The sequence below is a fragment of the Centroberyx gerrardi genome, chromosome 1 (genome assembly GCF_048128805.1).
Source record: "Centroberyx gerrardi isolate f3 chromosome 1, fCenGer3.hap1.cur.20231027, whole genome shotgun sequence".
NCBI classification, from domain to species: domain Eukaryota; kingdom Metazoa; phylum Chordata; class Actinopteri; order Beryciformes; family Berycidae; genus Centroberyx; species Centroberyx gerrardi.
The window spans coordinates 36,207,203-36,232,923 of NC_135997.1; the positions used below are offsets into that span (position 1 = coordinate 36,207,203).

The 25,721-nt window shown below is 39.8% G+C and overlaps 3 protein-coding genes across 3 annotated transcripts in view; 2 read left to right on the plus strand and 1 right to left on the minus strand.

Moving 5' to 3' along the window:
* Positions 1-228: 228 nt before the first annotated feature.
* On the minus strand, positions 229-23,884 carry LOC144539709 (uncharacterized). The gene is made up of 3 exons (XM_078285623.1): positions 23,683-23,884; positions 1,491-1,604; positions 229-346 (listed from the first exon to the last, which is right to left on the minus strand). Exons 1-3 carry the CDS (start codon positions 23,870-23,872, stop codon positions 333-335), a joined length of 318 nt encoding a protein of 105 aa, XP_078141749.1. The 5' UTR covers positions 23,873-23,884; the 3' UTR covers positions 229-332.
* The window catches only part of LOC139911103 (uncharacterized), a 31,225-nt gene continuing 14,856 nt past the window's right edge, over positions 9,353-25,721 (plus strand). The window contains exons 1-3 of the mRNA XM_078285592.1: positions 9,353-9,465; positions 9,579-9,692; positions 10,086-10,199. Coding sequence (XP_078141718.1) covers positions 9,377-9,465; positions 9,579-9,692; positions 10,086-10,199 — 317 coding nt within the window. The 5' untranslated portion in view covers positions 9,353-9,376. The remainder of the gene's footprint in view (positions 9,466-9,578; positions 9,693-10,085; positions 10,200-25,721) is intronic.
* On the plus strand, positions 14,767-20,828 carry LOC144539361 (uncharacterized). The gene is made up of 7 exons (XM_078283802.1): positions 14,767-14,771; positions 15,789-15,962; positions 16,838-17,011; positions 17,674-17,847; positions 18,329-18,502; positions 18,706-18,752; positions 18,998-20,828. Exons 1-7 carry the CDS (start codon positions 14,767-14,769, stop codon positions 19,528-19,530), a joined length of 1,281 nt encoding a protein of 426 aa, XP_078139928.1. The 3' UTR covers positions 19,531-20,828.

Below are 25,721 nucleotides of genomic sequence, written 5' to 3' on the forward strand. Positions count from 1 at the left end.
CTCCTTCTTACTCTTCTTCTGCTGCTTCCCTTTGTGTTTGTGCTTCTTGTGCTTCTTCTTCTGGGGAGAAATAACAGGAAGTCAGAGGGGAGGAAGCAGACCGGAGGTTTTATTTGACACAGAACTTCTTCGTCTTTTCTCCTCTACCTTTTTCTCCTTCTTGTGTTTGTGCTGCTTCTTGGCCTTGTGCTTCTCCTTGCTCCTCCTGCTGGGTTTCTCCTCCTTGGCGGGGGAGCAGAGGGAGGAGGCGCCTCCTGTGGCTGAACGGAGGAACAACACACAGTTTGGTCAAGTGCAACTTCTACCAGGTTTCATATGCAGAGAGGAACCTGTTAAATATCCTGACCTGTTTCACACAAAAGCAAAAGGAAACGGATGACCAATCAGAATCGAGCAAAGAAGGTTTTCCTGCAGCCTGTTAGCAACATGCTAACACATCTAACTGCTGTAAACAGCTTCTGTAAAGCTTCATCTCTGTAACATGATGTTAGCACAAGCTGAGGCAGAGTCTGAAACTGACAAACTCAGCTGACTGTTCTTCTCCTGACAGGAAGTTTAATTCAGCGGCACAAAACAAAAACAGCGCTAGCGGTGACGTCGTCTCCCTCTGACTGATGTCACTGATTGACATTCTGTGTAGCCAATGAAAATATGAGCACAGGAGCCTCACGGTCAACCAGGAAGCACTGACAGAGAGAAAAAGGGGAAGGTGATCCTCAGACCTCAAACATGATTTGGGTAAAATGGTGGATTTGGGTCTGGCCTTGCAAGACTAGACTCTGTATTTCTGGAAATAATCTCTAGAGCGCCACCTACAGGAGTGAAGGTCAGAACCTGCTGCTCTGTAGCTCTGTTAAACTGATTTCAGGATTTGCAGAATCAATTCTGAATTAGAGCTGAACAATTAATCAGAAAAAAAAAAAATTGAAATCGCAATATGAACCTCTGCAATTTCCAAATCACAGAGGCTGAAATTAATTGCTTAAGAGAGAGTTTGGTCCAGGATGGATTTGTGAACAGTGTTTTAGAGCTGCAGGTAATCTTTGGTTCATGAATCAAGTTCAATATTGGTGAAAACCTTTCATCAGACCACACTCAGTAAATCCTGTACACTGACATCTATCTTTTTTTAACAAAATCACTTTTAAACAATTTTGAAGTTTTAACAAATTTATATTGACAAAAACTTGTGATGATATGAATCACAGTTTAAATCTCAATTGCAATATTCTGTCAAATAATCGCAATTAGATTTATTGTCAATATAATTCAGCCCTAATTTGAATGTGAAAAAATCAAACTGCATTGTATCGGTGTATCATGTTTTTTTCAGCCAGCCCAATTTCCATTCCAACCAAACAGAACAGATTCCTGCTCTCTGGTTGAAGGAGTGATAATCAGCTGCTGTAGAGTTTGGTTGGAGTAAAACCTGCAGACTCTCAGCCTCCATGGAGCAGGACGGTTTATACTGAGACTTCTGTCTGACTCACTGAGGGCAGATGAAGGAGGCGGGAGCTTTGGACCAAACTCCTCCTCTTCCTGTGTGGCGTTCTGACAGGAGGGAGCTGGTCCAGGATCAGCCTGCTCTGTAGACGACACCGCCGCTTTAAAAGGAACAGAGAGGGAAAATATAATGATACGAATAAGAATAATACTCTCCTTCTCCTCTTTCTAGAATAACAATACACTTTATTAATATGTCACTTTTCAACTCAGTGTTACAAAGTGCTTTAAACCTGAATTAAGCGATATCAGACCTTCTAACCAATCCTGAACCTAATGTGAGCTATGTGGAGATTTCATTGAGACATTTTGATATAAACCAATATCCACACAGCAGCAGCTGTGTTGCTGTTTTCTCCTCTTTTCTAAAGCTTGTTGTCAAAGTCCGCTCCTGAACGAAATTCCTCCCACTCCATTCGGTTGCTTGTAATAAAAAAAAAATATAGCTTGTCTCCTTCCTCGCTGTGTAAAAACACTGTGCATAAATGTTAGCATTTGTGCACGGTGCTTTGCAATGTTTGTCCTTAGTAGGCCTCTGTAGTACTGTGGCTTTGCTGTGTGTTATTTACAAATGTGTTGCCATTTCTGTCTCCCTCTAGTGGTCAGAAACCTTTGGGCACCTGCCCCTTTTCCCTTTATTGAACAAAATGCCCCTTCCGATCTAAATTTATTATTTTATTTTAGGCATTTTCCGAATAGTTAATAAATTGTAGCGATACGAGCAAAGGTATTTTAGCAACTGCAAAACACAAATGAATTGTTTGCACAGTGCACAGTGCATTGCCCCTTTCTCTGTCCTTCTCACATGTGGACGTCAGATTCTCTCGTTTGCAAACATTATTTTTTCATTTTACATATTATATAGTGAGTGGCTGCAAGACGCCCTCGAAAGCAAGAAGGGCGAAAGTAAAAGAGAAGGTAAAGCAGAAGGCAGCTGGAGGGACTCAAGACAACAGATGAGAGGCAGGAAAAATGCAAGGAAAAATATTGATTTAGTGACTTTATCTTAAAATTTATCCAATAAAGATTGTTACATTTTGTTTAGAGTCTTCAGCTTGTACTATTATGATAGAAATATAATAAGATAATTGAGTATTCATTACTAAGATATATATATATTATTGTATTTAATATTTAGCACAGGCAGACAGAAATGCAGAGAGATGAGGGGGAGAAAGAAGAGGACAGTGAGACAGAAAGACAAGAGATGGAAGCAAATATAACAGATGAGTAAAGTAAAGGGATATAACAACACCGCACTGCTGCACTCCTAAAACACAGAGATTCTTCCACAGACTGTTTGACACTGTAGATGCCCCTTTTTTCATTTGAGCCCCTGAAGAACTCTCTGCACGTCCCTGATCAAGACAAACAGCATGTGACACGGACATGAGCAAATATACAATCAAATCACATTAAAAGGTAAGAAAAGTCAGACTTCACTATATGAGCGTTCAGAGGCAGTAACATACAAATACAATCACACTTATCAAACCCAAACTAATGGCTATTTATTTATTTATTTATGGTTTATTTGATAGGGACAGATACAATATACATAGACAAACTGAGAACAGCTATCCGATGCAAGTATCATAGTGTTTATAGCGGATGCTTTGCAATACCCGTCCCTAGAAGGGCTTTTGTGAAAATAAGAGATTAAAACAGTGAGGTAAAAAGAAGGTAAACCAAGTACAGCAAGATACAATAGAGCACAAGGGAAAAAAAAAAAAAAAAAAAAAAAAGAGGGAAGAAAAGGTAAACTGAGTACAACAAGATACCATAAAACACACATTTAGTATATTAGTATATAGTATATAATACCAATATAATAATACAAAAAATCTATTGAGGAATCTGTAGTAAATATGCTTTATATATTAATTATATAATGATATTAAATGTAGTCTAACCAGCCTTAAAGAATAAATATGCCGCCCAGCCTCCAGCCGCTCTCCACCCGAGTAATTAGAGAAATAGTGTGGCTGAGTTCTTTTTTATTTATGTTAATCACACACCGCAGCCATTATTACCTTACTGGTTGTATGTATTGTGCATGTATGGTTATATATGTTGTGCTTATGATGGAAAATAAATAAATATGATTAAAAAAAAACATGCACAGAGTTTTCTGAGTAGCAGTTCTTTATGATGAGGTTTTGTGTGGAGTGAGGTCGCCCTCTGGTGGATTGTACTGGCTACAGCAGGTGTGCAGGTTGGCTGGCTTTCTGTAGTTTTATATTGCTGCTCTGCATTCTGTTTCTACTCTGAAAGTAAAGGAGCAGTATGTTGAAAAGTTTATTTTTCTGTCTATACAGGAGTAGTAAGTGTATATGGTAGGTATGTAAATATTATGTAGATACTGTTGTACTATTATAGACTCGGGTGAGGACAGTTTCGGGAAAAAATCATTTTCAAATATCAGCAGCTGACAAGAAAAGGACTGGTATAAAACAATGTGGGGGGGTGTTCAACGGCAGTATGATTATTCAGTCCCTCTGAGGGACTGAAGGAGAGCTAGCAGGTTTAGCACTGACCTTTGACCTCTGAGCCTTATTGGATCCTGGTGGAAGCAGAGAAAGAAATGCCTTTGTGTGTGTGTGTGTGTGTGTGTGTGTGTGTGTGTATCCAGTGTCTGAAATTAACTGGCTCACCTGCCAAGCACTGGTAAATAAAAAACAAACAAAAAAAATAAACTCCTAAGCAACACTATCATAAACGAAAACAAAGATGAAGCTGTTACAAAACCTTGTGATGAAGTGAAATAAAAAAATAAAATTAGACTGATTACACTGTTGAATATGATGGAATATAATACAATAAGTAAAATGTATTTTTACCCACTCTCTTGTATATGTGTGTGTGTGTGTGTGTGTGTGTGTTTGTGTGTGTGTGTGTGTGTGTGTGTGTCCCTTTAGTGAAGGAACTGAGCTGCTGCATAGGACACTCAGATGCAGTCAGATGCAGTCACTCACTTTCTTTCTGCCCCCTAGCGGCCATTAGGAGACATTCACTCACTCGCTGTTCGTCTTTCTGCCCCCTAGCGGCAGTTAGGAGACATTCACTCACTCGCTGTTCGTCTTTCTGCCCCCTAGCGGCAGTTAGGAGACATTCACTCACTCGCTGTTCGTCTTTCTGCCCCCTAGTGGCAGTTAGGAGACATTCACTCACTCGCTGTTCGTCTTTCTGCCCCCTAGCGGCAGTTAGGAGACATTCACTCACTCGCTGTTCGTCTTTCTGCCCCCTAGCGGCAGTTAGGAGACATTCACTCACTCGCTGTTCGTCTTTCTGCCCCCTAGTGGCCGTTAGGCGGCATGTCGATGTCTACCATCTCTACTTGACTGAACCAGGATCAGTCACTCGCCTCCTCTCTGCAACTCTGCTGCTTCACATCAATGGCGCTGTGTGTCCTTCTTCATAGAAATATGTCAGCCTGCCCATTTCCAAAGATTTTTAGTGCACAGAATCGGGTGTGTTAATTGAAAACTTGCTGACTCACTCATAATGATAATGATAATGATAATAAGATAAGATAGCACTTTATTGATAATGATAATGATAATAATAATAATAATAGTCTTTATTTTAACAACGCTTTTCAAAGCAGAGTTTACAAAGCTGCTTTACAAATAAAAGAACAGCAAAGTAATGAAATAAAGTAATAGAAATAGGAGTAGGAGAATAAAAGAGTTTAAATAATTATAAGCATTGAAAATAAAACGTTATAAAAACGTCAGTTAAAAAAAAAATAGTTTTAGGAAGTGATCTAAAAGAGGCTATGAGTGGCTAGCCTGAACTCCTCTGGCTGTTCCAAAGCCTATAGGAGTCCTGAAGACCCGATCACTGTCAGTTTTCAGCCTAGACTTTGTGACAACGAGGAGGTCCTGGTCCGAGGATCTCAGGCTGCACACTGGCTCATAGAGGGTTAAAAGATCAGAGATGTACGAGGGGGCCAGACCCATATGTGCCTTAAAAGTAATCAGCAAAATTTTAAAATCACCTAAAATCACCCTTTATCACAAGCAAGTCTCAAAGGGCTTTACATACATGTCATATACCATACTACATCACATATACGTGTTGTCTTTTCTTGGTTCTAGTATGAATCCAAGCTGCAGCATTTTGAGCCTCCAGATGGCTCCATACTTCATGATATAGTGTTGATGAGTGAGCTGAGTTCACAGCAGAGTTGCCATAAACAACTTTGGCCTTGTTTTATCTGAAAGTAAAATATTGGCAGTCGTGGGTTGCATTTTTTTGGGCTTGTTTTCAAAATGTCCTTACTTTTTTAAACTTGTTTGCGTTTGCCTGTCTAAGTGTCACAAAGCAGTGACACGATCTCAGGTGAAATCCAAGCTGTCAATCATCCCCACCTGCTGCCCGGCTCCTACCTGCCCAAACTGTAGCACCGCACACAGAGCAGCGTCTCACCAGCCGCTGTCACTGTACTAAGAAACAGACTGTGGTGGGGGGCAGAGTAACAGAAGTTCAAACACAGTGGAAATTGAACATTTTTTCTTTCCTAAAAGAAAAATCTATTTTTTGAGTGTAGACAGAGAATTGATGAGAATGAGAATTTAGATTTTTTTATTTTTTAGGATAATGTCTAGGCGGATTCATTTGGAGACTCCAAATGGACACTTGGTAACCAAATGACATTATGAGTCTTCAGAGCTGTACAAGTCTACATATTTTTGTATATTTCAATAAAATCACACCAAATACTCACAAAAATATGTTTGTTTTTTAAATTTTAGAATGTGCTTCTTGTTACCTCTCTAAACAGAGTAAAAATGTGCCCATAATGCTATGCAACCTGGGCGATAATAATTTCATATCAGATATTGCCATCCAAAATGACTGAGGCAAATGAGTCAAAATAAATGAGAGTGTAGTATTTTTTCCATTTAAAACACTTTCTAAATCATTGTTTTTTACTGCTGTCGACTTATTTTGCAGTAGTTCTCCTGTTTTGATGTTCATCATCTTCACAGGCTAGATATGGTTTGTATAATGAATCCTATCCAGATGTTGTGAACATTGTTTCTGCCTTTGATATAACACTTTATTTATTAAAAGTCTGCCGTTACAAAAAAGCATAAATGATTAATAGCAAATCCACCGCAGTAAAATGACACTAGACCAGTGTCATCACGCAGACGATCACATGATGATGAATGTGTCGATTTAAAATCAAGATTTAAATTCAAGTCTGTTTTTCCAACAATGTGACATTCATTTTTACTGAAGAGACAGAAATAATATCAAACCAGATTCTGTGTCAGAAACTAATGGTCAGTATTACTGACGAGGGGAAAAACAATATAAAGACATAAATGAAGGCAAAGTTTCATATCCTCTCTCTCTCTCTCTCTCCTTGTTGAAGCTGCTACTTTGACTTCCACTTATCGGCATGACGCAGGTTATTTAACAACAAAAGGTAGGCTATTGTAAGCAACATTTTATGTGACAGTTTACAGTGTATTATACCAGGGTTGCCAACTTTGGTCACATAGCTGGACTGAGATTTTCATGTCATGCGCTGTACCTTTAGCACTTGCATGTCTTATCCATAAATCATTATTTATTTAGCCTAAACAAACAACTGATCATTAGCCGTCACTTGTCACTGACAGACGCATGGAAATTTGTGTGAAATGTGTGGACATTGTCTCCTCTCCTTTCAACCCTATTTTGTTTGACATCATACCTCTAATGTACAATAATTAAAATATCTCATAGGAGCTGCTGAGAATTAGGCTACAACACCTACGCCATTACACTGAACATCATTGTAAAATATCAGTAAGTGTGTGTGTAGCACTATAACAATTACAGACAGCGACATAGACATCTAAAATCATGTTTTTCAGATCATATTCCAAATCTAAAATAAAAACAGAAAAGTATAATCTGATTATCATATCTGCTTCAGGTGTTGCCTGTGGTGACAAATTGTGAAATTGCTGCTTGAGTCTTCTGGACTGTGATGTTTTGACTGTGGCTTTGCAGTTTGTGTTGTATTAATTCTCACAATAACAAGCCATGGATATTTGGCTAATCTGTTGAGTTTGACAGGAGGCCTTCAAGAAGAGGAAGAAGCCATTTTACAGTATTTCACAATTGGTTACAAGCATTTCTCAATACGGAGTTCACTTTTTCAAATCCCTGAATGCAACTCTCAGCACTAAAACGCTGTTTGGCCAAACAGTTAATTTCATGCATAAAATGAAACGAAGCTCTTAAAAAATGAAGACATCTCCCAAAAATGAATAAGTCAACTAAAACAGCAGATACTGTCATCTGCTGAGTAGAGTCAGGTAGTCTATTACACATTGACCCCCGAAACACAAAGAACTGAACTGAGCCTTTGTGTTATGTGGATCTTTGGTTGATAGTATAAAATATGCATACTGTAGATAATTTGCTTATTTTACTTTTGCTTATAAACCTCTTTACTATATAGGCTACTATACCTAAAGAAAGAGTTATACACAGTAGAAATACTACAGAAAGGGCTTCAGTGTTTTTTACTTTTTCACATTCTACAGTAAACAATATTTTACTCTACCCTGTCTTTTTCATTTGGCCTCATGTCTCATCAACATCACACCTTATATCCTTTCTGGGGAACAGACTGGGGAAATAATGTTTTTGCATGACTCCTCCATCCCTGGGAATCTTCTGCCCATATATCCAGGCAGGCAAATTTACCCCATGGTCACGTTGTGTAATGAAACTAGTTTCATTATTATTCAGAAATGTGTTATTTTCACTTTTATCCCTTAAGTAGAGAATTACAGAACAAATCGCGGTCCATATTGACTCTTTAAGGAACGTAACATCCTGCTCTTAAATGACGATTCCATATTATACGGGACGGGTGACAGCCACCACTGTGAACTGTAACTGTGGGTGCAGGTTCTTACCTCTAACTGTCTAGAGAACTCTGTATTTTCAGAAAGGAACACATTAGTGCTGCGGGACAGAATGAGCCAATCCACAGTCTGTCCTTTTTGTCTATGAGTCAAACTGATGTCATCATGTAGGGAAGAAATATTGTGTGCTACCAGTGTGTATAGAATACCCTACTCACTTTGTGCAGACTGAGTCTTGCTATATTTGAAATGTTATATTTTAATTGTTATTATATTTTCTTAAATATTGTCTATATTTCAAACTGGCGTGAGATTTGTTTGGGGAGCGTGAGATGGAACCTGAAAGCGTGAGTCTCACACCAAATGCGTGAGAGTTGGCATCCATGTAATATACTTTAAAGACTCTAACCCAGCATATCTTCAATCACACTGTTTCCTCCTACCGTGTCTCAACACTTCCAACGGTTTTCCAACATATTAGTGTTTGAGTGATTGATTCTTGATCCTTTTACTTATCGGCGTGATGAAGGTTATTTAACGACAAAAGGTATTGTAAGCAACATTTTATGTGACAGTTTACAGTGTATTACACTTTAAAGGCATTTTTTGTTTTATCATACTTTTACCGTCTACCATTAGCTTATTTAGCCTATAAAAAGAGGAAAGTGCGTCTGTCTGAAAACCCGCAGTTTATGTTCAAAACACAACTCAACACTTCTTATGGTTTCCCAACATATTAGTGTTTGAGTGTTAATGAAGTCATCTAATAAGAGCAGAAGCAGTAGCAGTAATTTGATGTGTTGCTTTCTGAACGTGTTTAATCAGGACACAGCTTGCAGGTTTGAGGTTTGTACACTCAGTGTATATGTGACATGTTACTGACAGAGTGATCACAGCCCTTTAAGTAATATATCCTGTAAAGGAAACTTTATTCTAATGAATCAGTCCATCTAACAGCATGTTGGGTGTGTTTGTGTAAAGGTGTTCGCTCCACTATGAGTCTGTCTGAGGAGAGAGAGGAGGGGCTCCCTCCCTCTAAAACCACTCTGTCTGGGGAACATGACAGCCAGACCAAAGCTAAGAGGTAAGATGAGGATCTCTAACTGTCCATGACTGTTCTCCATCTCAGAGCTCAGCAGTGAAATCATTAACCCATCATTATTCAGAGTAAAAGCTCTTTTTTCTGTTGTGTTGAAGCCCAGTCCAGCAGGAGAGACCAGACTCCCCTGTACCCAGCTGTGTGTCCATGAAGAGTGACCGGTCCAAGGATTTTGATATTAATTTTAAAGAACAGCATTCATCAGACAAAAAGTAAGTTGTTATTAGCATTAAAACATGTAACATTGTATTCTTATTTTTAACCATTACTGTATTTATCTAGGAAGTGTTTTTCTTTGCATACATGCTGTTTTGCAGCATTGCTCTGCTTCACATGCATACAGTTACAGATATTCATACCAGAGCTGCTCAGTACAACCACAGTCTTCTGCTGTTGGTCACTGAGCAGCTCTACCAGAACAATCTGGGGGTTGAGTTCCTTACTCAAGGTCTAATTGGTGTTAGTTGCACAGGGTGGAGAAAGAGTTACTTATTCAATCTGATTTTCAAAGTTGGTACTGGGATTCAAACTGGCAACCTGCTGGTCAAAACTCTGCTTCTCTAACATTTTTACTGCCACCACCCTGTTTTATCAATCCTGAGCAGGATCCAGCAGGAGAGAGCAGACTCCCCTGTACCCAGCTGTGTGTCCATGAAGAGTGATCGGTCTATGGATCCTCCTCTTCTGTTCAAAGATGGACAGCACTCTACTGAGCAAAGGTAAGAATTGAAAACATGTGAGTTATTATTCGATTCTACTGAACAGAGGAAAGAAGTCATGATATTCTGTTGATTTAGTTTCTTCTCTCAAAACATCACATCCAATAATCAGAGCAGCATTTACACTGGAGTTCACATTGTGTTTCTACTACGATCCATCATGACAGAACACAGTCACCTTTAACCGCCTGTGTTTGTGTGTGTGTGTGTGTGTGTGTGTGTGTGTGTGTGTGTGCATGAATGTGTGTGTGTGTGTGTGTGTGTGTGTGTGTGTGTGTGACAATATATGACCTAATACATGTTTTCTCCAGAGTCCACCAGGAGAGCTCAGAGGTTCCCAGTGGTCAGTCTGTCCAGGAGCATCAAACAGACCTGAACTCCATATTTATGGTGTGTAAATGTACAACAACATATTTTATCTCAGCTACAAATGAAATGCAAAACAACCACTCTGGTCAAAATAGTCTCCATGCTGCACTCTTTAGACCAGTGGGCTTTCAGTCTATACCAGATGGGTCCGATGTTGTGATCCACAATTTTTGGAAGAAAGTTGAATTCAAATATTTTTCTGTTCCAGCTGCTTGAAGAGAACGTTGTCACTTTTGTGAAGAATGAGCTGAAAAGGTTCCAGAGGGTCCTGAGTCCAGATTACCCAGAATGCTTAGAGAGGCAGAGGGAGGATGAGGAAGATGTGGACGGTGAGGAGGAAGAGCAGAGGAGGAGCAGCAGAGAGGCTTTTCTGCAGATCACACTGCACTTCCTGAGGAGAATGAAGCAGGAGGAGCTGGCTGACTCTCTGCAGAGCAGTAAGAGGCTTTTAACAGGTTTAACATGATGGAGAAATGATGGGAAAATGGGAGATGTTTACATTTACTACTCTGCTGTAAATATAGATTGGAAGTTTGGAAGGTAAAAGAGCACAATACCCATGAATCATCTGCTAAAATTGTTGATTTGTTCATGTGGGTTAAAATGCTGAAAACAGTATTGTTCATAAAAAAAACACCACCACAGTTGCCTTTCACATCCGGCTGCACACACAGTCAGGACCTGTTTGTCCACCAGTGATGAGGAGCAGAATAGATGCTACAGTGTTGAGATAAGAATGCATTCACCGAGAAATGTTTACACTTCTTACAGTGGGTATAAAAAGTATTCACCCCCTTGGACTTTTTCACATTTTATTGTGTTAAATCATGGGATCAAAATGGATTTAATTAGGTTTTTTGTCATTGACAAACACAAAGTACACAAAGTATTGATAAACACAAAGTACTGGACTGTCCACCAGAATACTTCAACACAGTTTGGGATATATGGTTCATTTATAGATGACATTAGAGTTCCAGTTCTTGAGGTTTCAGAGAAAATATAAATAATCCCTTTCCAGTCACTGTAATTGAAAATCCAGAAGGTACAGTTTCAGTGGGGTTTTCCAGTCCATTTTTTTTTTTACTATGGAAGTCAATAGAGAGGAAAAACTCATAAATATTTCAAATTCTGTCTTTTCTCAAACTGTGATGGTAGGGTGAATATTTCTATTTTCTCTGACTTCAAGAACTGGACTCTAATATCATCCATAAATGAACCATATATCCCAAACTGTGTTGAAGTATTCTGGTGGACAGTCCATCCTATACCCTAAAATCCCACTGAGTCCCATTAAGGGAGCTGGTCTCAGCTTTGTTAGCAAGAAAGACAAATTAAAAAAAAGTTTAAAAAGGAAAACATTGTTCAGAACCACTAAATACAATCTAAATATGACATCTGAGTAACAGATGATAAGAAATGTTAAGCAAATGTTTTGCTAGTTTGGCAAAAGAGCCCAAACAAAGCAAAGGGGGAGAATACTTATGCAATTACTTATTTTCTGTTTTTATTTGTAATTAATTTAGGAAAATATGTAGATTTTTTTCTTCACTTTGAAATTATAGAGTACTTTGTGTTTATCAATGACAAAAAAACAAAATTAAGTCCATTTTGATCCCATGTTTTAATACAATAAAATGTGAAAAAGTCCAAGGGGGGTGAATACTTTTCATAGACACTGTATATTTTCCTCAACATCCACTCATTGATGTTATTTGTTCATTCAGGAACTCCTGCTGCAGTTTGCGAACGTGAACTCAAATCTAATCTGAAGGAGAAGTTTCAGTGTTTGTTTGAGGGGATTGCTAAAGCAGGAAACCCAACACTTCTGAATCAGATCTACACAGAGATCTACATCACAGAGGGAGGGAGTGGAGAGATCAATGATGAACATGAGGTCAGACAGATTGAAACAGCATCCAGGAAACCAGTGAAACCAGAAACAACAATCAAATGTGAAGACATCTTTAAACCTTTACCTGGAAGAGATAAACCAACCAGAACATTGATGACAAAGGGAGTGGCTGGCATTGGGAAAACAGTCTTAACACAGAAGTTCACTCTGGACTGGGCTGAAGACAAAGCCAACCAGGATATACAGTTCACATTTCCATTCACTTTCAGAGAGCTGAATCTGCTGAAAGGGAAAAAGTACAGCTTGGTGGAACTTCTTCATCACTTCTTTATTGAGACCAAAGAAGCAGGAATCTGCAGGTTTGACAAGTTCCAGGTTGTGTTCATCTTTGACGGTCTGGATGAGTGTCGACTTCCTCTAGACTTCCAGAACAACGAGATCTGGACTGATGTTACAGAGTCAACCTCAGTGGACGTGCTGCTGACAAACCTCATCAAGGGGAAACTGCTTCCCTCTGCTCGCCTCTGGATCACCACACGACCTGCAGCAGCCAATCAGATCCCTCCTGAGTATGTTGACATGGTGACAGAGGTGAGAGGATTCACTGACCCACAGAAGGAGGAGTACTTCAGGAAGAGATTCAGAGATGAGGAGCAGGCCAGCAGAATCATCTCCCACATCAAGACTTCACGAAGCCTCCACATCATGTGCCACATCCCAGTCTTCTGCTGGATCACTGCTACAGTTCTGGACCATGTGTTGAGAACAGATGAGAGAGGAGACCTGCCCAAGACCCTGACTGAGGTGTACATCCACTTCCTGGTGGTTCAGTCCATCCAGGGGAATGTCAAGTATCATGGGAGAGCTGAGACAGATTCACTCTGGAATACAGAGAGTAGGAAGATGATTCTCTCTCTGGGAAAACTGGCTTTTGAGCAGCTGGAGAAAGGCAACCTGATCTTCTATGAAGCCGACCTGACAGAGTGTGGCATTGACATCAGAGCAGCCTCAGTGTACTCAGGAGTGTTCACACAGATCTTTAAAGAGGAGCGTGGGCTGAACCAGGACAAGGTGTTCTGCTTTGTCCATCTGAGCATTCAGGAGTTTCTGGCTGCTGTTTATGTCTTTCTGTCATTCATCAACAGTGGTGTCAATAAACTGATAGAAATTCAATCAACATCCTGGTGGTCTACACTATTCAGAGACAAATCTGAATTAAAAGAACTCTACCAGAGTGCTGTGGACAAGGCCTTACAGAATCCAAATGGACACCTGGATTTGTTCCTCCGCTTCCTCCTGGGCCTTTCACAGGATACCAATCAGACTCTCCTACGAGGCCTGATGAAACAGACAGGAAGTTGGTCACGGACCAATCAGGAAACAGTCCAGTACATCAAGCAGAAGATCAGGGAGAATCCCTCTCCAGAGAAAAGCATCAATCTGTTCCACTGTCTGAATGAGCTGAATGACAGTTCTCTAGTGGAGGGGATCCAAAAGTACCTGAGATCAGGAAGTCTCTCCACAGATGAACTCTCCCCTGCTCAGTGGTCGGCTCTGGTCTTCATCTTACTGTCATCAGAAGAAGAGCTGGACGTGTTTGACCTGAAGAAATACTCTGCTTCAGAGGAGGCTCTTCTGAGGCTGCTGCCAGTGGTCAAAGCCTCCAATATAGCTCTGTAGTTGCATACATAACTGGATAGATTCAATATGTTAAATGTAATATTTATACAGAAATGGAAAAAGCAATATTTTCAAAGTTGTTGTTTGTCTTTATCACTCATTTTCCTTCAGGCTGAGTGGCTGTCAGCTGTCAGAGAGAAGCTGTGAAGCTCTGGCCTCAGTTCTCAGCTCCCAGTCCTCTAGTCTGAGAGAGCTGGACCTGAGTAACAACAACCTGCAGGATTCAGGAGTGAAGCTGCTCTCTGCTGGACTGGAGAGTCCACACTGTAGACTGGAAACTCTCAGGTAAGATCAGGTTATGATGATTTTGTGTAACAATAGGTTGTAACTATAATATTGCATTCTGTTTTTGATGTATTTTTTATGTAAAATATTGTTGTATGGTATAAACTCTGTCTGATAAAAATGTATGTATGTTGTATTCCTCTTCTTTTCTACTACTGTATGATCCTATAATTCTATTAAAGGGTTGGACAGGGTTAGAGCATCACGTGTTTGATCTCTGAAACACCAAATGTTCCCTGCACAAGTGTACTTGAGTAAGAGACTGAATTCCTTCCTGCTCACTGACAGTGAGTCGCTCTGGAAGCTAAATATCTAAAATATGAAGGAAACATTTTCTATCTGTTTTGTCAGGTTGAATCAAAACAACCTCACAGAGAAATGCTGTAAGAAGTTGTCATCAGTTCTCAGCTCCCAGTCCTCTAGTCTGAGAGAGCTGGACCTGAGTAACAACGACCTGCAGGATTCAGGAGTGAAGCTGCTCTCTGCTGGACTGGAGAGTCCACACTGTAGACTGGAAACTCTCAGGTCAGTATTCCTGAACATGTAAAGGGTGATGCTGCAAGTTTAACACTGGGATTCAAGAGCCATTTTACTGTAGTAATGTTCAATTTAATTGGAAAAGAAATCTTGAAAATTTTCAGTATCAGTATTCTCATCCAGCTTTACATACACAGCCATAATAGCAGTGTCTAAAAAACACAGATATCAATCATATTAGTAAGAGAGTAAGATTTTGACATCTGTACATCTCCATTGAGGCTGAGTGTGTGTAAGCTGTCAGAGAGAAGCTGTGAACAGGACAACAGGACAAATTATTTCTAGCTAAGTACAGATAATGTAATATTCAAATTTATTGAGACAGACCACGCTCTAAAGTTACACACTTAACATCAAAATCATGAGTTTATGTTCTTTTGTATATATCATATTTTATTAATGCTAGATCAGTATAAGTGATGTAATGTTCAAGTTTAACAAGGTAAACTACAAGGCACTCAGCAGAGTGCAAACGTCCACCAATGCTGAACAATTCTCCGACTTGCAAATCTGCAGCCATAACGGTTTATGTTTATTTATGATTTGTCTTCTGGGTTTGAGTGATCTTTGTATCTGACTCGGCTGAGATGAAAAATACTCACAGCTGGCGAGCGGGCGAGTGTTATTTCCAGCTCTGTTCCTGAACCTGTTGAAGGTTGAGCCTGCAAGTTTAACATTGAGATTTAAGAGCTATTTTACTTAAGTAATATTCAATTTAATGAAAACTTATAAATATTCAAATTCAGTATTCTTCTCATCCAGCTTTTCATACACAGCCGTAATAGCAGTGACTAACAAAACACAGAAATCAATTATATTAAATAAAAGAGAGTAACATTTTCATATCTGTACATCTCCTTCAGGCTGAGTGTCTGTAAGCTTTCAGAGAGAAGCTGTGAAGCTCTGGCCTCAGTTCTCAGCTCCCAGTCCTCTAGTCTGAGAGAGCTGGACCTGAGTAACAACGACCTGCAGGATTCAGAAGTGAAGCTGCTCTCTGCTGGACTGGAGAGTCCACACTGTAGACTGGAAACTCTCAGGTCAGTATTCCTGAACATGTAAAGGGTGATGCTGCAAGTTTAACACTGGGATTCAAGAGCCATTTTACTGTAGTAATGTTCAATTTAATTGGAAAAGAAATCTTGAAAATTTTCAGTATCAGTATTCTCATCCAGCTTTACATACACAGCCATAATAGCAGTGTCTAAAAAACACAGATATCAATCATATTAGTAAGAGAGTAAGATTTTGACATCTGTACATCTCCATTGAGGCTGAGTGTGTGTAAGCTGTCAGAGAGAAGCTGTGAACAGGACAACAGGACAAATTATTTCTAGCTAAGTACAGATAATGTAATATTCAAATTTATTGAGACAGACCACGCTCTAAAGTTACACACTTAACATCAAAATCATGAGTTTATGTTCTTTTGTATATATCATATTTTATTAATGCTAGATCAGTATAAGTGATGTAATGTTCAAGTTTAACAAGGTAAACTACAAGGCACTCAGCAGAGTGCAAACGTCCACCAATGCTGAACAATTCTCCGACTTGCAAATCTGCAGCCATAACGGTTTATGTTTATTTATGATTTGTCTTCTGGGTTTGAGTGATCTTTGTATCTGACTCGGCTGAGATGAAAAATACTCACAGCTGGCGAGCGGGCGAGTGTTATTTCCAGCTCTGTTCCTGAACCTGTTGAAGGTTGAGCCTGCAAGTTTAACATTGAGATTTAAGAGCTATTTTACTTAAGTAATATTCAATTTAATGAAAACTTATAAATATTCAAATTCAGTATTCTTCTCATCCAGCTTTTCATACACAGCCGTAATAGCAGTGACTAACAAAACACAGAAATCAATTATATTAAATAAAAGAGAGTAACATTTTCATATCTGTACATCTCCTTCAGGCTGAGTGTCTGTAAGCTTTCAGAGAGAAGCTGTGAAGCTCTGGCCTCAGTTCTCAGCTCCCAGTCCTCTAGTCTGAGAGAGCTGGACCTGAGTAACAACGACCTGCAGGATTCAGAAGTGAAGCTGCTCTCTGCTGGACTGGAGAGTCCACACTGTAGACTGGAAACTCTCAGGTAAGATCAGGTTATGATGCTTTTGTCTAACAATAGGTTGTAACTATAATATTGCATGGTGTTTTTTGATGGATTTGTGTTTTCTTTTCTTTTTTGTGGTCATATTTTTTCTGCATTTGTCAAGCAGAATCATTTTGTATGGTATAAACTCTGTATGATAAAAATGTATTTTGCTGTGTTCCTCTTCTCCTTTAATTCTATTTTCAAGAGCCTGGACAACAGTCAAATGAGTGACTGGACAACAGAGCAGAGTAGCAGGGACTTTAATGTAAGTTTGGAAAAGGGGAGGAGTTGGGTGAGGAGGGTCGGAAGACTCTGGATATTTGGTTTGGAGTCTGACGAGGACCCTGGGAAATTTGCGACCACCCTGAGAAAAGAGAGAGAGAGAGAGAGAGAGAGAGGGAGAGAGAGAGAGAGAGAGAGAGAGAGAGAGAGAGAGAGAGAGAGAGAGAGAGAGAGAGAGAGAGAGAGAGAGAGAGAGAGAGACACCCATGAAGGGCTGGACAGGGTTAGAGCATCACGTGTTTGATCTCTGAAACACCAAATGTTCTCTGCACAAGTGTACTTGAGTAAGACACTGAACTCCTTCCTGCTCACTGACAGTGACTCTGGAAAGCTAATTATCTAAAATATAAAGGAAAATGTTCTGTCTATTTTGTCAGTTTGAATCAAAACAAGCTCACAGAGAGATGCTGTAAGAAGTTGTCATCAGTTCTCAGCTCCCAGTCCTCTAGTCTGAGAGAGCTGGACCTGAGTAACAACGACCTGCAGGATTCAGGAGTGAAGCTGCTCTCTGCTGGACTGGAGAGTCCACACTGTAGACTGGAAACTCTCAGGTCAGTATTCCTCAACCTGTTCAACAGACGACCATTTAAATCCTGCTTTACATACATGCGAATAAACTCCTAACCTGTAGAGGATTTTCTGTTTATGCAATTTTAAAACCAATTGTAATACCAACATTTAGCAACACTTCCTAGCCTCTATGAATTATTTTCCATGAGGACATTTCATTCTTTCCTCTCCTTGCTGCCTCAGTTGTTGAAACCTAAAATACCAGAAAGGACTTCTGATATTCTGTCACAAAGTGAGTGGAGAACTCTCAAACTGGAGCAAATGAAACCACAAAGCAGATCATCTAGTCAACTGTTTGTATTTGAGGCAGTTACACTTTTGCTAGCATTTGACCTCATTATCAGAACTAATTTCACAGTAGTATACTAAGAAAATCTAACATGTTGCTTCTTTTCTGTGTGTGTGTGTGTGTGTGTGTGTGTGTGTGTGTGTGTGTGTGTGTGTGTGTGTGTGTGTGTGCAGGCTGTCTGGCTGTCTGCTCACAGAGGAAGGCTGTGCTTCTCTGGCCTCAGCTCTGAGCTCCAACCCCTCCCATCTGAGAGAGCTGGACCTGAGCTACAATCATCCAGGAGACTCAGGAGTGAAGCTGCTCTCTGCTGGACTGGAGGATCCACACTGGAGACTGGACTCTCTCAGGTCTGGAGAGGCAACGTCTGCTAGAAGGCTGAGAGCTGGCACACATTTTCTCTGTCATGCTGAGAAGCTGAGGAATATTGTTTGATGTTTAATGGTGGATATGAGTGATGCTGTATGGAAAATTATTCATCAGGAAGGTTATTTAATGCCCATGTTTCCATTATCAAAGAGAATATGCTGGACTGACTTTGTTTCCCCCACAGTGTGGCCCATGGTGGAGTCCAGAGGTTGAAACCAGGTGTGAGGAAGTGTAAGTGTGTATTTAGTTTGATTCATGAGAACAAAGCAGCAAACATTCAACTACTTACATGGAAAGTCTCTCTACACAGCAGCATGTGACATCTATTCATTCAAGTCCTATTGTGAATGAAGATTATATAATGTGTCATCATGAAACTGTTAAGAAATTAAAGGTCAATGTCAATAAATCAACAAATAATGAACAGGTCTATTAGAATAAATAGTTTCTGTATTGTGTCTTGTTCTCCCCATCAGATGCCTGTGAACTCACTCTGGACCCAAACACAGCACACAGAAAGCTCTTCCTGTCTGAAGATAACAGAAAGGTGAGAGTGAGAGAGGAGCAGCCATATCCTGCTCACCCAGAGAGATTTGACTACTGGCCTCAGCTGCTGTGTAGAAATGGTCTGACTGGTCGCTGTTACTGGGAGGTAAAGAGGAAAGGAACGGTTCTTATAGGAGTGACTTACAGAGGAATCAGTAGGAGAGGAGAGGGTGCTGACTGCTCAATTGGAGGGAATAAAAAGTCTTGGAGTCTGTCCTGCTGTGATGATGGTTACTCTGCCTGGCATAATAACAGAGGAACAGACATACTAACCCCCCCCTCCTCCTCCTCCTCTGACAGAGTAGCAGTGTATCTGGACTGGTCTGCTGGCTCTCTGTCCTTCTACAGAGTTTCCTCTGACTCACTGATCCACATCCACACCTTCCACTCCACATTCACTGAACCACTCTACCCTGGGTTCTGGTTTGACTCGTCTGGTTCCTCAGTGTTGCTTGTCAGATAGAGGAGGGAGAGAGAAACACTCACACTGCTGACCAAAAACAGCTGCTGACATGATAGTTCACTCTGTACAGGATCACATGTCACAGTGAGGTGTGGTGAGGACCCAAATGCAGGACAGCGAGGCTGGTAGTAATCAAACCCCAAGACTGGGTGTTTAATATAACGGGTGCAGGAAACAACAGGTAAACAGAGACAGGCGCACTTAACTGACACGTAACAGGAAATAATGAACCGACAAAGACTGACTGGGGAACAAGACTAATATACACATGGGGAGGTGATTTCAAATCAGACACAGCTGGGGCAGACAGGTACACGTAGAACTAAAAGAACCAGACAGGGAAACAATACACAAAGAAATAAAAAACCTAGACAATGAACAAAGGGACTGAAAGTCACAACCGTGACATCACATACACACACACACACACACACACACCCACACACACCCACACACACACACACACACACACACACACACTTACTTTAAAATGAGAATATTGATGTTTTTATTTTCATATAGGTTTGCTACTAATTTCACTGTAAACAAACAGAACATGGTTTTGACATCACACATGTACAAGAAAACAGACATTTAAGTAAAAATCAACATTGTTTGATCTTATTGGTTTCAAACATTTTATTTTATACTTTTTATTGTCAACATATATATATATTTTACTTAATATGTGAATATAATTGTCCTAAAATAAACCAATATCTGTTCCGGTGTTGCATAAATGAGGAGATGAGAGACGAATGCGTACGTAAAAGTATCCACATTTGACATTGTCTGTGCTTGCTTCACTTTGTAGCCGTTAATCATTTAAATGCAGGTGTTTTGTTGTTTTGTGCTTTTGGTGAAGTGTGTGTCCATGTTATATCATCAAGTGCGTCTCCATTTTTCCCCCTGAATATATTGTTATATTTCATGAATAAATACAGACACTGATTTGGTTGTTGTTTCTACTCCAAACACACAGTTTTGCAGCATGATGTATTTCCTTTGTACATCAGGTTGTTAGATTGCTGTGGATGCAGATCAGCTGTCAGGCTGCGGTCTGTTGGCTGAAGGCTTCAGAAGTCCAGATCTGAAACTGAGCTGACAGCAGCTGAGAATGATCCGACCTCTGCATGGTCACCTTCTGAAAAATGATTTTATATATATTCCTTTAGGTTTCAATTAGACATATTCATGATGGAATAACTTTTAATTACATTCCCTCTGTAGCTTTTGCAATATAAAAAAAAATCACTGAAATAGCGATACTAGTCTTTTTATACTGAGCGGACCCAGCATACAAGCATTTCATAGCTCTGTTTCCCTGTGTATGCTGTGTATAAGACAAATAAACAGACTTGAACCCTAAGTAAAAGAAATAATGAGTTTTATGAATGGCAGGTCATGCAGCTCTATGTGAGAGCGCTGTTGATTTTGTTGCTGGAATAAGTTTTTGTTCCATGGTTCCAAACTTTACCTTCAAGTTTAATGAAGTATTCAATGACTTTAGTGTTAATAATATACATGTAGCACTTGCAATACAATGGAAAATGTGACAAACACTTGCAGTGTGCCGAGCTTTCCGCAGCACTGATTGAACCTTGATGCACCGAGCGTTACCTTCATTTCATCCACAAAATGCTTTCCACGTGTTTCACTAAATAGATTTCATGCCACGAAATAAACTTTGATCATGTTACAATTGCATAAATCTACACAATTTAATATAAGATCATTTTGTACATTAAATGAAAATGTCTTCATTTTGGTCCTTTGGTCATTTCGCTCATCCTGGAAGTAAGATTTTCTGGTTTGATTCTGTACATGTTATATAAATCTATGATTTGAATATATTTATTAAGGACAATAGACAGCTGCGTATGTTTAATGCCCCCCATTTGCTCTATTCTTATTTATATTCTATTTTTCTTGCTGTATCCTGTTACCATCTGCTGCTTCAAAGACCCACAAGGAGTAAAAGTTCATTTTTAATACATTTTTTTGTCACCAGTATATTAAACAAATATTTTCCTAGATTTGTTGAAGAATGTGAAACAAGTTATATTAGATTTAACTAGATTCGTCTGTGTGTTTATCAACCACTGTGCAGTTATCAGCAGTAACAAACACACCAACACCATGTGATAAACATTTTATTTTTAAAAAAGAACAACAACTAGTCGGTTATCTAAAATGAAAGCAGCAGTTTGTGTACAGAGTGTTTTCACGCTGGTCGTCCTCACAGAGGACCCAGAACCTCCTGTTTCACCACAGCTGCTTCGATCGCACGCTCTTCAGCCTGGAAGGAAAGGACAGACAGTGAGACACGATGCAGCAGACCTGACAAGTCTCTTCTGCCCGGCTTCATGTCTTTCCTCTGCACTTCTCTACCATCCATGGTCATTCTGGGGTCACAGGAACATTTCACTGTTGTCATGTGGAAAGCTCGCAACTCCAATTTCTGTAATTTTCATGTTTTATCTTCAACTGAAGGATTACATGTTCCTCTAAAATCCTGCGAGCCTTGGGTTTCTGAAACCTTTTCAAAACAAACTGGACAGCCTCAGAGTTGCACGTTCATCTGCTAAAGACAAAGCTGCTTCTTAATTCATGAAACGTTGACATTTTGGACATTTGGACATTTTTTCACCCGACAGAAACGATTTGTTCCATCTATTGTCAGGGTGCTGTGACCTCTGACCCTTGACCTCTTTACTGTTGGTTGCTTGTAAAGTTGGTGATCCAGAAATTGAAGCTGATTAAATATTTGGGGGTACACATAGATGCCACCTTGTCTTGGAACACCCACATTGATTTTATCTGCAAGAAAGTCCAGCAGCGTATTTATTTTCTTCGTAGGTTGAGGTCTTTTGGGGCTATAGTCAGATTCTACTTATGTTTTTCTCATCCATAACCCAGAGTGTTATGCAGTACTGCATCACAACTTGGTACGCCAGCTTGTCCGTCCAGCTCAAAGCCAGGCTGTGCAGACAATTGAGAATTTGCTCCAAGATTGTTGGCCAGCCACTAGAGCAACCTTTTCAGCCAGCTTAGCTCAAGAACGTGTTAAGGCTAGCTGACAGTATCTCCTCCGACCCTTCGCTGTGCTTTATGGAGAGAACCAACTTCTGCCCTCTAAAAGGCGGTTCAGAGTTCAGCAGTTCAAACACAACAGACTGAGGAATTATTTTATTCCCCAGTCAGTTATGTTGCTTAACCAAAACAGCAGGCCAGTCCGGGAAGTGCAATCAGGGACTCCTGTGCAATAATTATAATTATAATGGTGAGGTGTAAAATTAGGATTTTGGGTGGAGAGTGCAATACAGTGGCTTAGCGCACTATGGGGGTAACTGAGGGTCCCTGTGCTATTTATTTGCTATTTATGTGCTATTCGGATGTTTATGTGTAATTGAATGTGGTGTGATTATGTGTTTTATGTGCAATGTCATGTCATTGTGTTTATTCTGAATGGAGCTGCTATGATGCATGACAAATTTCAGAGAAATCTGACAATACAGTTCCATTGTATCGTATCATATCGTATCGTAAAATCACTTTTCTTTAGACAATTTTAAAGTTCCAACAAATTTATGATGACAAAAACTTTAAAAAAATGTTTAAATCCCAATTGCAATATTCTGTCACACAATCATAATTAGATTTATTGTCAATATCATTCAGCCCTAATCTGAATGTGAAAAAATCAAACTGCATTGTATCGGTGTATCATGTTTTTTTCAGCCAGCCCAATTTCCATTCCAACCAAACAGAACAGATTCCTGCTCTCTGGTTGAAGGAGTGATAATCAGCTGCTGTAGAGTTTGGTTGGAGTAAAACCTGCAGACTCTCAGCCTCCATGGAGCAGGACGGTTTATACTGAGACTTCTGTCTGACTCACTGAGGGCAGATGAAGGAGGCGGGAGCTTTGGACCAAACTCCGTACTGCTCTGTAGACAACACCGCCAACATGATAAGAACAGAGTTAAAGAGGAATAAAACAGGTAAATACAACAGGAAAAAAAGGTAAAAACTATAGATTTAATCTGTAAAAATGTGTTTTAAGAGGTGACATCACATACTGCTGATGGACTTTGTGCTCATTTCTAACAACTTGTCTCAAGGAGTAGAGTCTGAAGTTTTGACTGTAGTTACCTGTCTGCTGGCCGGAGGAGGAGGAGGTGGAGGAGGAGGTGATGTTGAAGAGGTTTGGCGGCTGCAGGTCGGCCTTGCCCTGTCCCTCCTCTTCATCCTTTTCATCCTCCTCATCCTCACTCTCTTCCTCCGATGAAGAGGAGGACTTGTCGGAGGAGGAGCTGGTGAAGATGGCCTTGAACAGATCCATGGGAGGCCTGCTCTCCTCTTCTTCCTCCTCCTCTTCCTCACCCTCACTCTTCTTATCGGAGCTCGGCTGCTCTGGTGCCTTTGTCTGCAGGAGGGAACATCGTTTTGTTTTTAGATTTGTTTAACCAGGAAGTTCCTCTGAGATCAAAACTCATTTTCCAGATCTGGCAAAGACAGCAGCATCAAGACAAACAGCATGTGACACGGACATGAGCAAATATACAATCAAATCACATTAAAAGGTAAGAAAAGTCAGACTTCACTATATGAGCGTTCAGAGGCAGTAACATACAAACACAATCACACTTATCAAACCCAAACTAATGGCTAGTCAGCAATCAGTCTGTACTGGACTGACAAGGAAACAGCACTTCCGGTCACAACTTTCAAAATAAAAGCCTAATTGTCCAATATGTGTTACCAGGTTTTTATGACTAAATACCAATATAATAATGTAAAAAATCTATTGAGGAGGAATCTGTAGTAAATATGCTTTATATATTAATTATATAATGATATTAAATGTAGTTTAACCAGCCTTAAAACATAAATACGCTGCCCAGCCTCCAGCCGGCTCTCCAGCTGCACCGGGATGAAAGGTGAACAACTCAGAGAAATTAGAGAAATTGTGTGGCTGAGTTCAGAAAATAATTAAAAATAATAAATGCATATGAACTAAGTTAAATAAAATGACTAGCTTACATTTATTTCTATGACCTTGTTGTCTTTTTTATTTATGTTAAGCATGCACTGTAGCCATTATTACCTTACTGGTTGTATGTATTGTTTATGTATGGTTATATATGTTGTGCTTATGATGGAAAATAAATAAATATGATTGAAAAAAATACACAGGGTTTTCTGGGTAGCAGTTCATATCCTCCTTAAGGTCACGTTTGGGATAATGTGATCTGTTCTCTTTATAGTGAGGTTTTGTGTGGAGTGAGGTCGCCCTCTGGTGGATTGTACTGGCTACAGCAGGTGTGCAGGTTGGCTGGCTTTCTGTAGTTTTATATTGCTGCTCTGCATTCTGTTTCTACTCTGAAAGTAAAGGAGCAGTATGTTGAAAAGTTTATTTTTCTGTCCATACAGAAGTAGTGTGGTAAATGTATGTGGCAGGAATGTATATATTATGTAGATACTGTTGTACTGTAATAGACTGGAGTGAGGACAGTTTCAGGAAAAAATCATTTTCAAATATCAGCAGCTCCCCCTGCTGGACTGACAAGGAAAGGACTGGTATGAAAGAATGTGGCGGGCGTTCATTGGCAGTATGATTATTCAGTCCCTCTGAGGAAAGTGCTGCCTGTCTCTTGGTTCAGTTTGTACAGAGGAGGCTCATATTCTAGTGATTCTGGGTCTAATATTTCCTATTCAGGGTCATCAGGTGGGAAGGAAAGCTAGCAGGTTTAGCACTGACCTTTGACCTCTGAGCCTTATTGGATCCTGGTGGAAGCAGAGAAAGAAATGCCTTTGTGTGTGTGTGTGTGTGTGTGTGTGTGTGTCCAGTGTCTGAAATTAACTGGCTCACCTGCCAAGCAATGGTAAATAAAAAACAAACAAAAAAAAAAACCTGCCAAGCAACATTACTATCTTAAACGAAAACAAAGATTAAGCTGTTACAAAACCTTGTGATGAAGTGAAATAAAAAAACATAAAATTAGACTGGAAATAACTAAAACTGTATGAACAGTATTGCCAAAGCATTGATTACAGTGTTGAATATGATGGAATATAATACAATAAGTAAAATTAATTTTACCACTCTCTTGTATAAGTATATGTGTGTGTGTGTGTGTGTGTGTGTGTGTGTGTGTGTGTGTGTGTGTGTGTGTGTGTGTGTGTGTGTG

Coding starts and splice junctions, on each gene's coding strand:
- LOC144539361 (XM_078283802.1), top strand. Junction 15,963..16,837: donor TGTAGACTGGAAACTCTCAG/GTCAGTATTCCT, acceptor CATCTCCTTCAG/GCTGAGTGTCTGTAAGCTTT. Junction 17,848..18,328: donor TGTAGACTGGAAACTCTCAG/GTCAGTATTCCT, acceptor GTGTGTGTGCAG/GCTGTCTGGCTGTCTGCTCA.
- LOC144539709 (XM_078285623.1), bottom strand. CDS start 23,872: ATGGATCTGTTCAAGGCCATCTTCACCAGCTCCTCCTCCGACAAGTCC. Junction 1,605..23,682: donor CTCCTCCGGCCAGCAGACAG/GTAACTACAGTC, acceptor TTCCTTTTAAAG/CGGCGGTGTCGTCTACAGAG.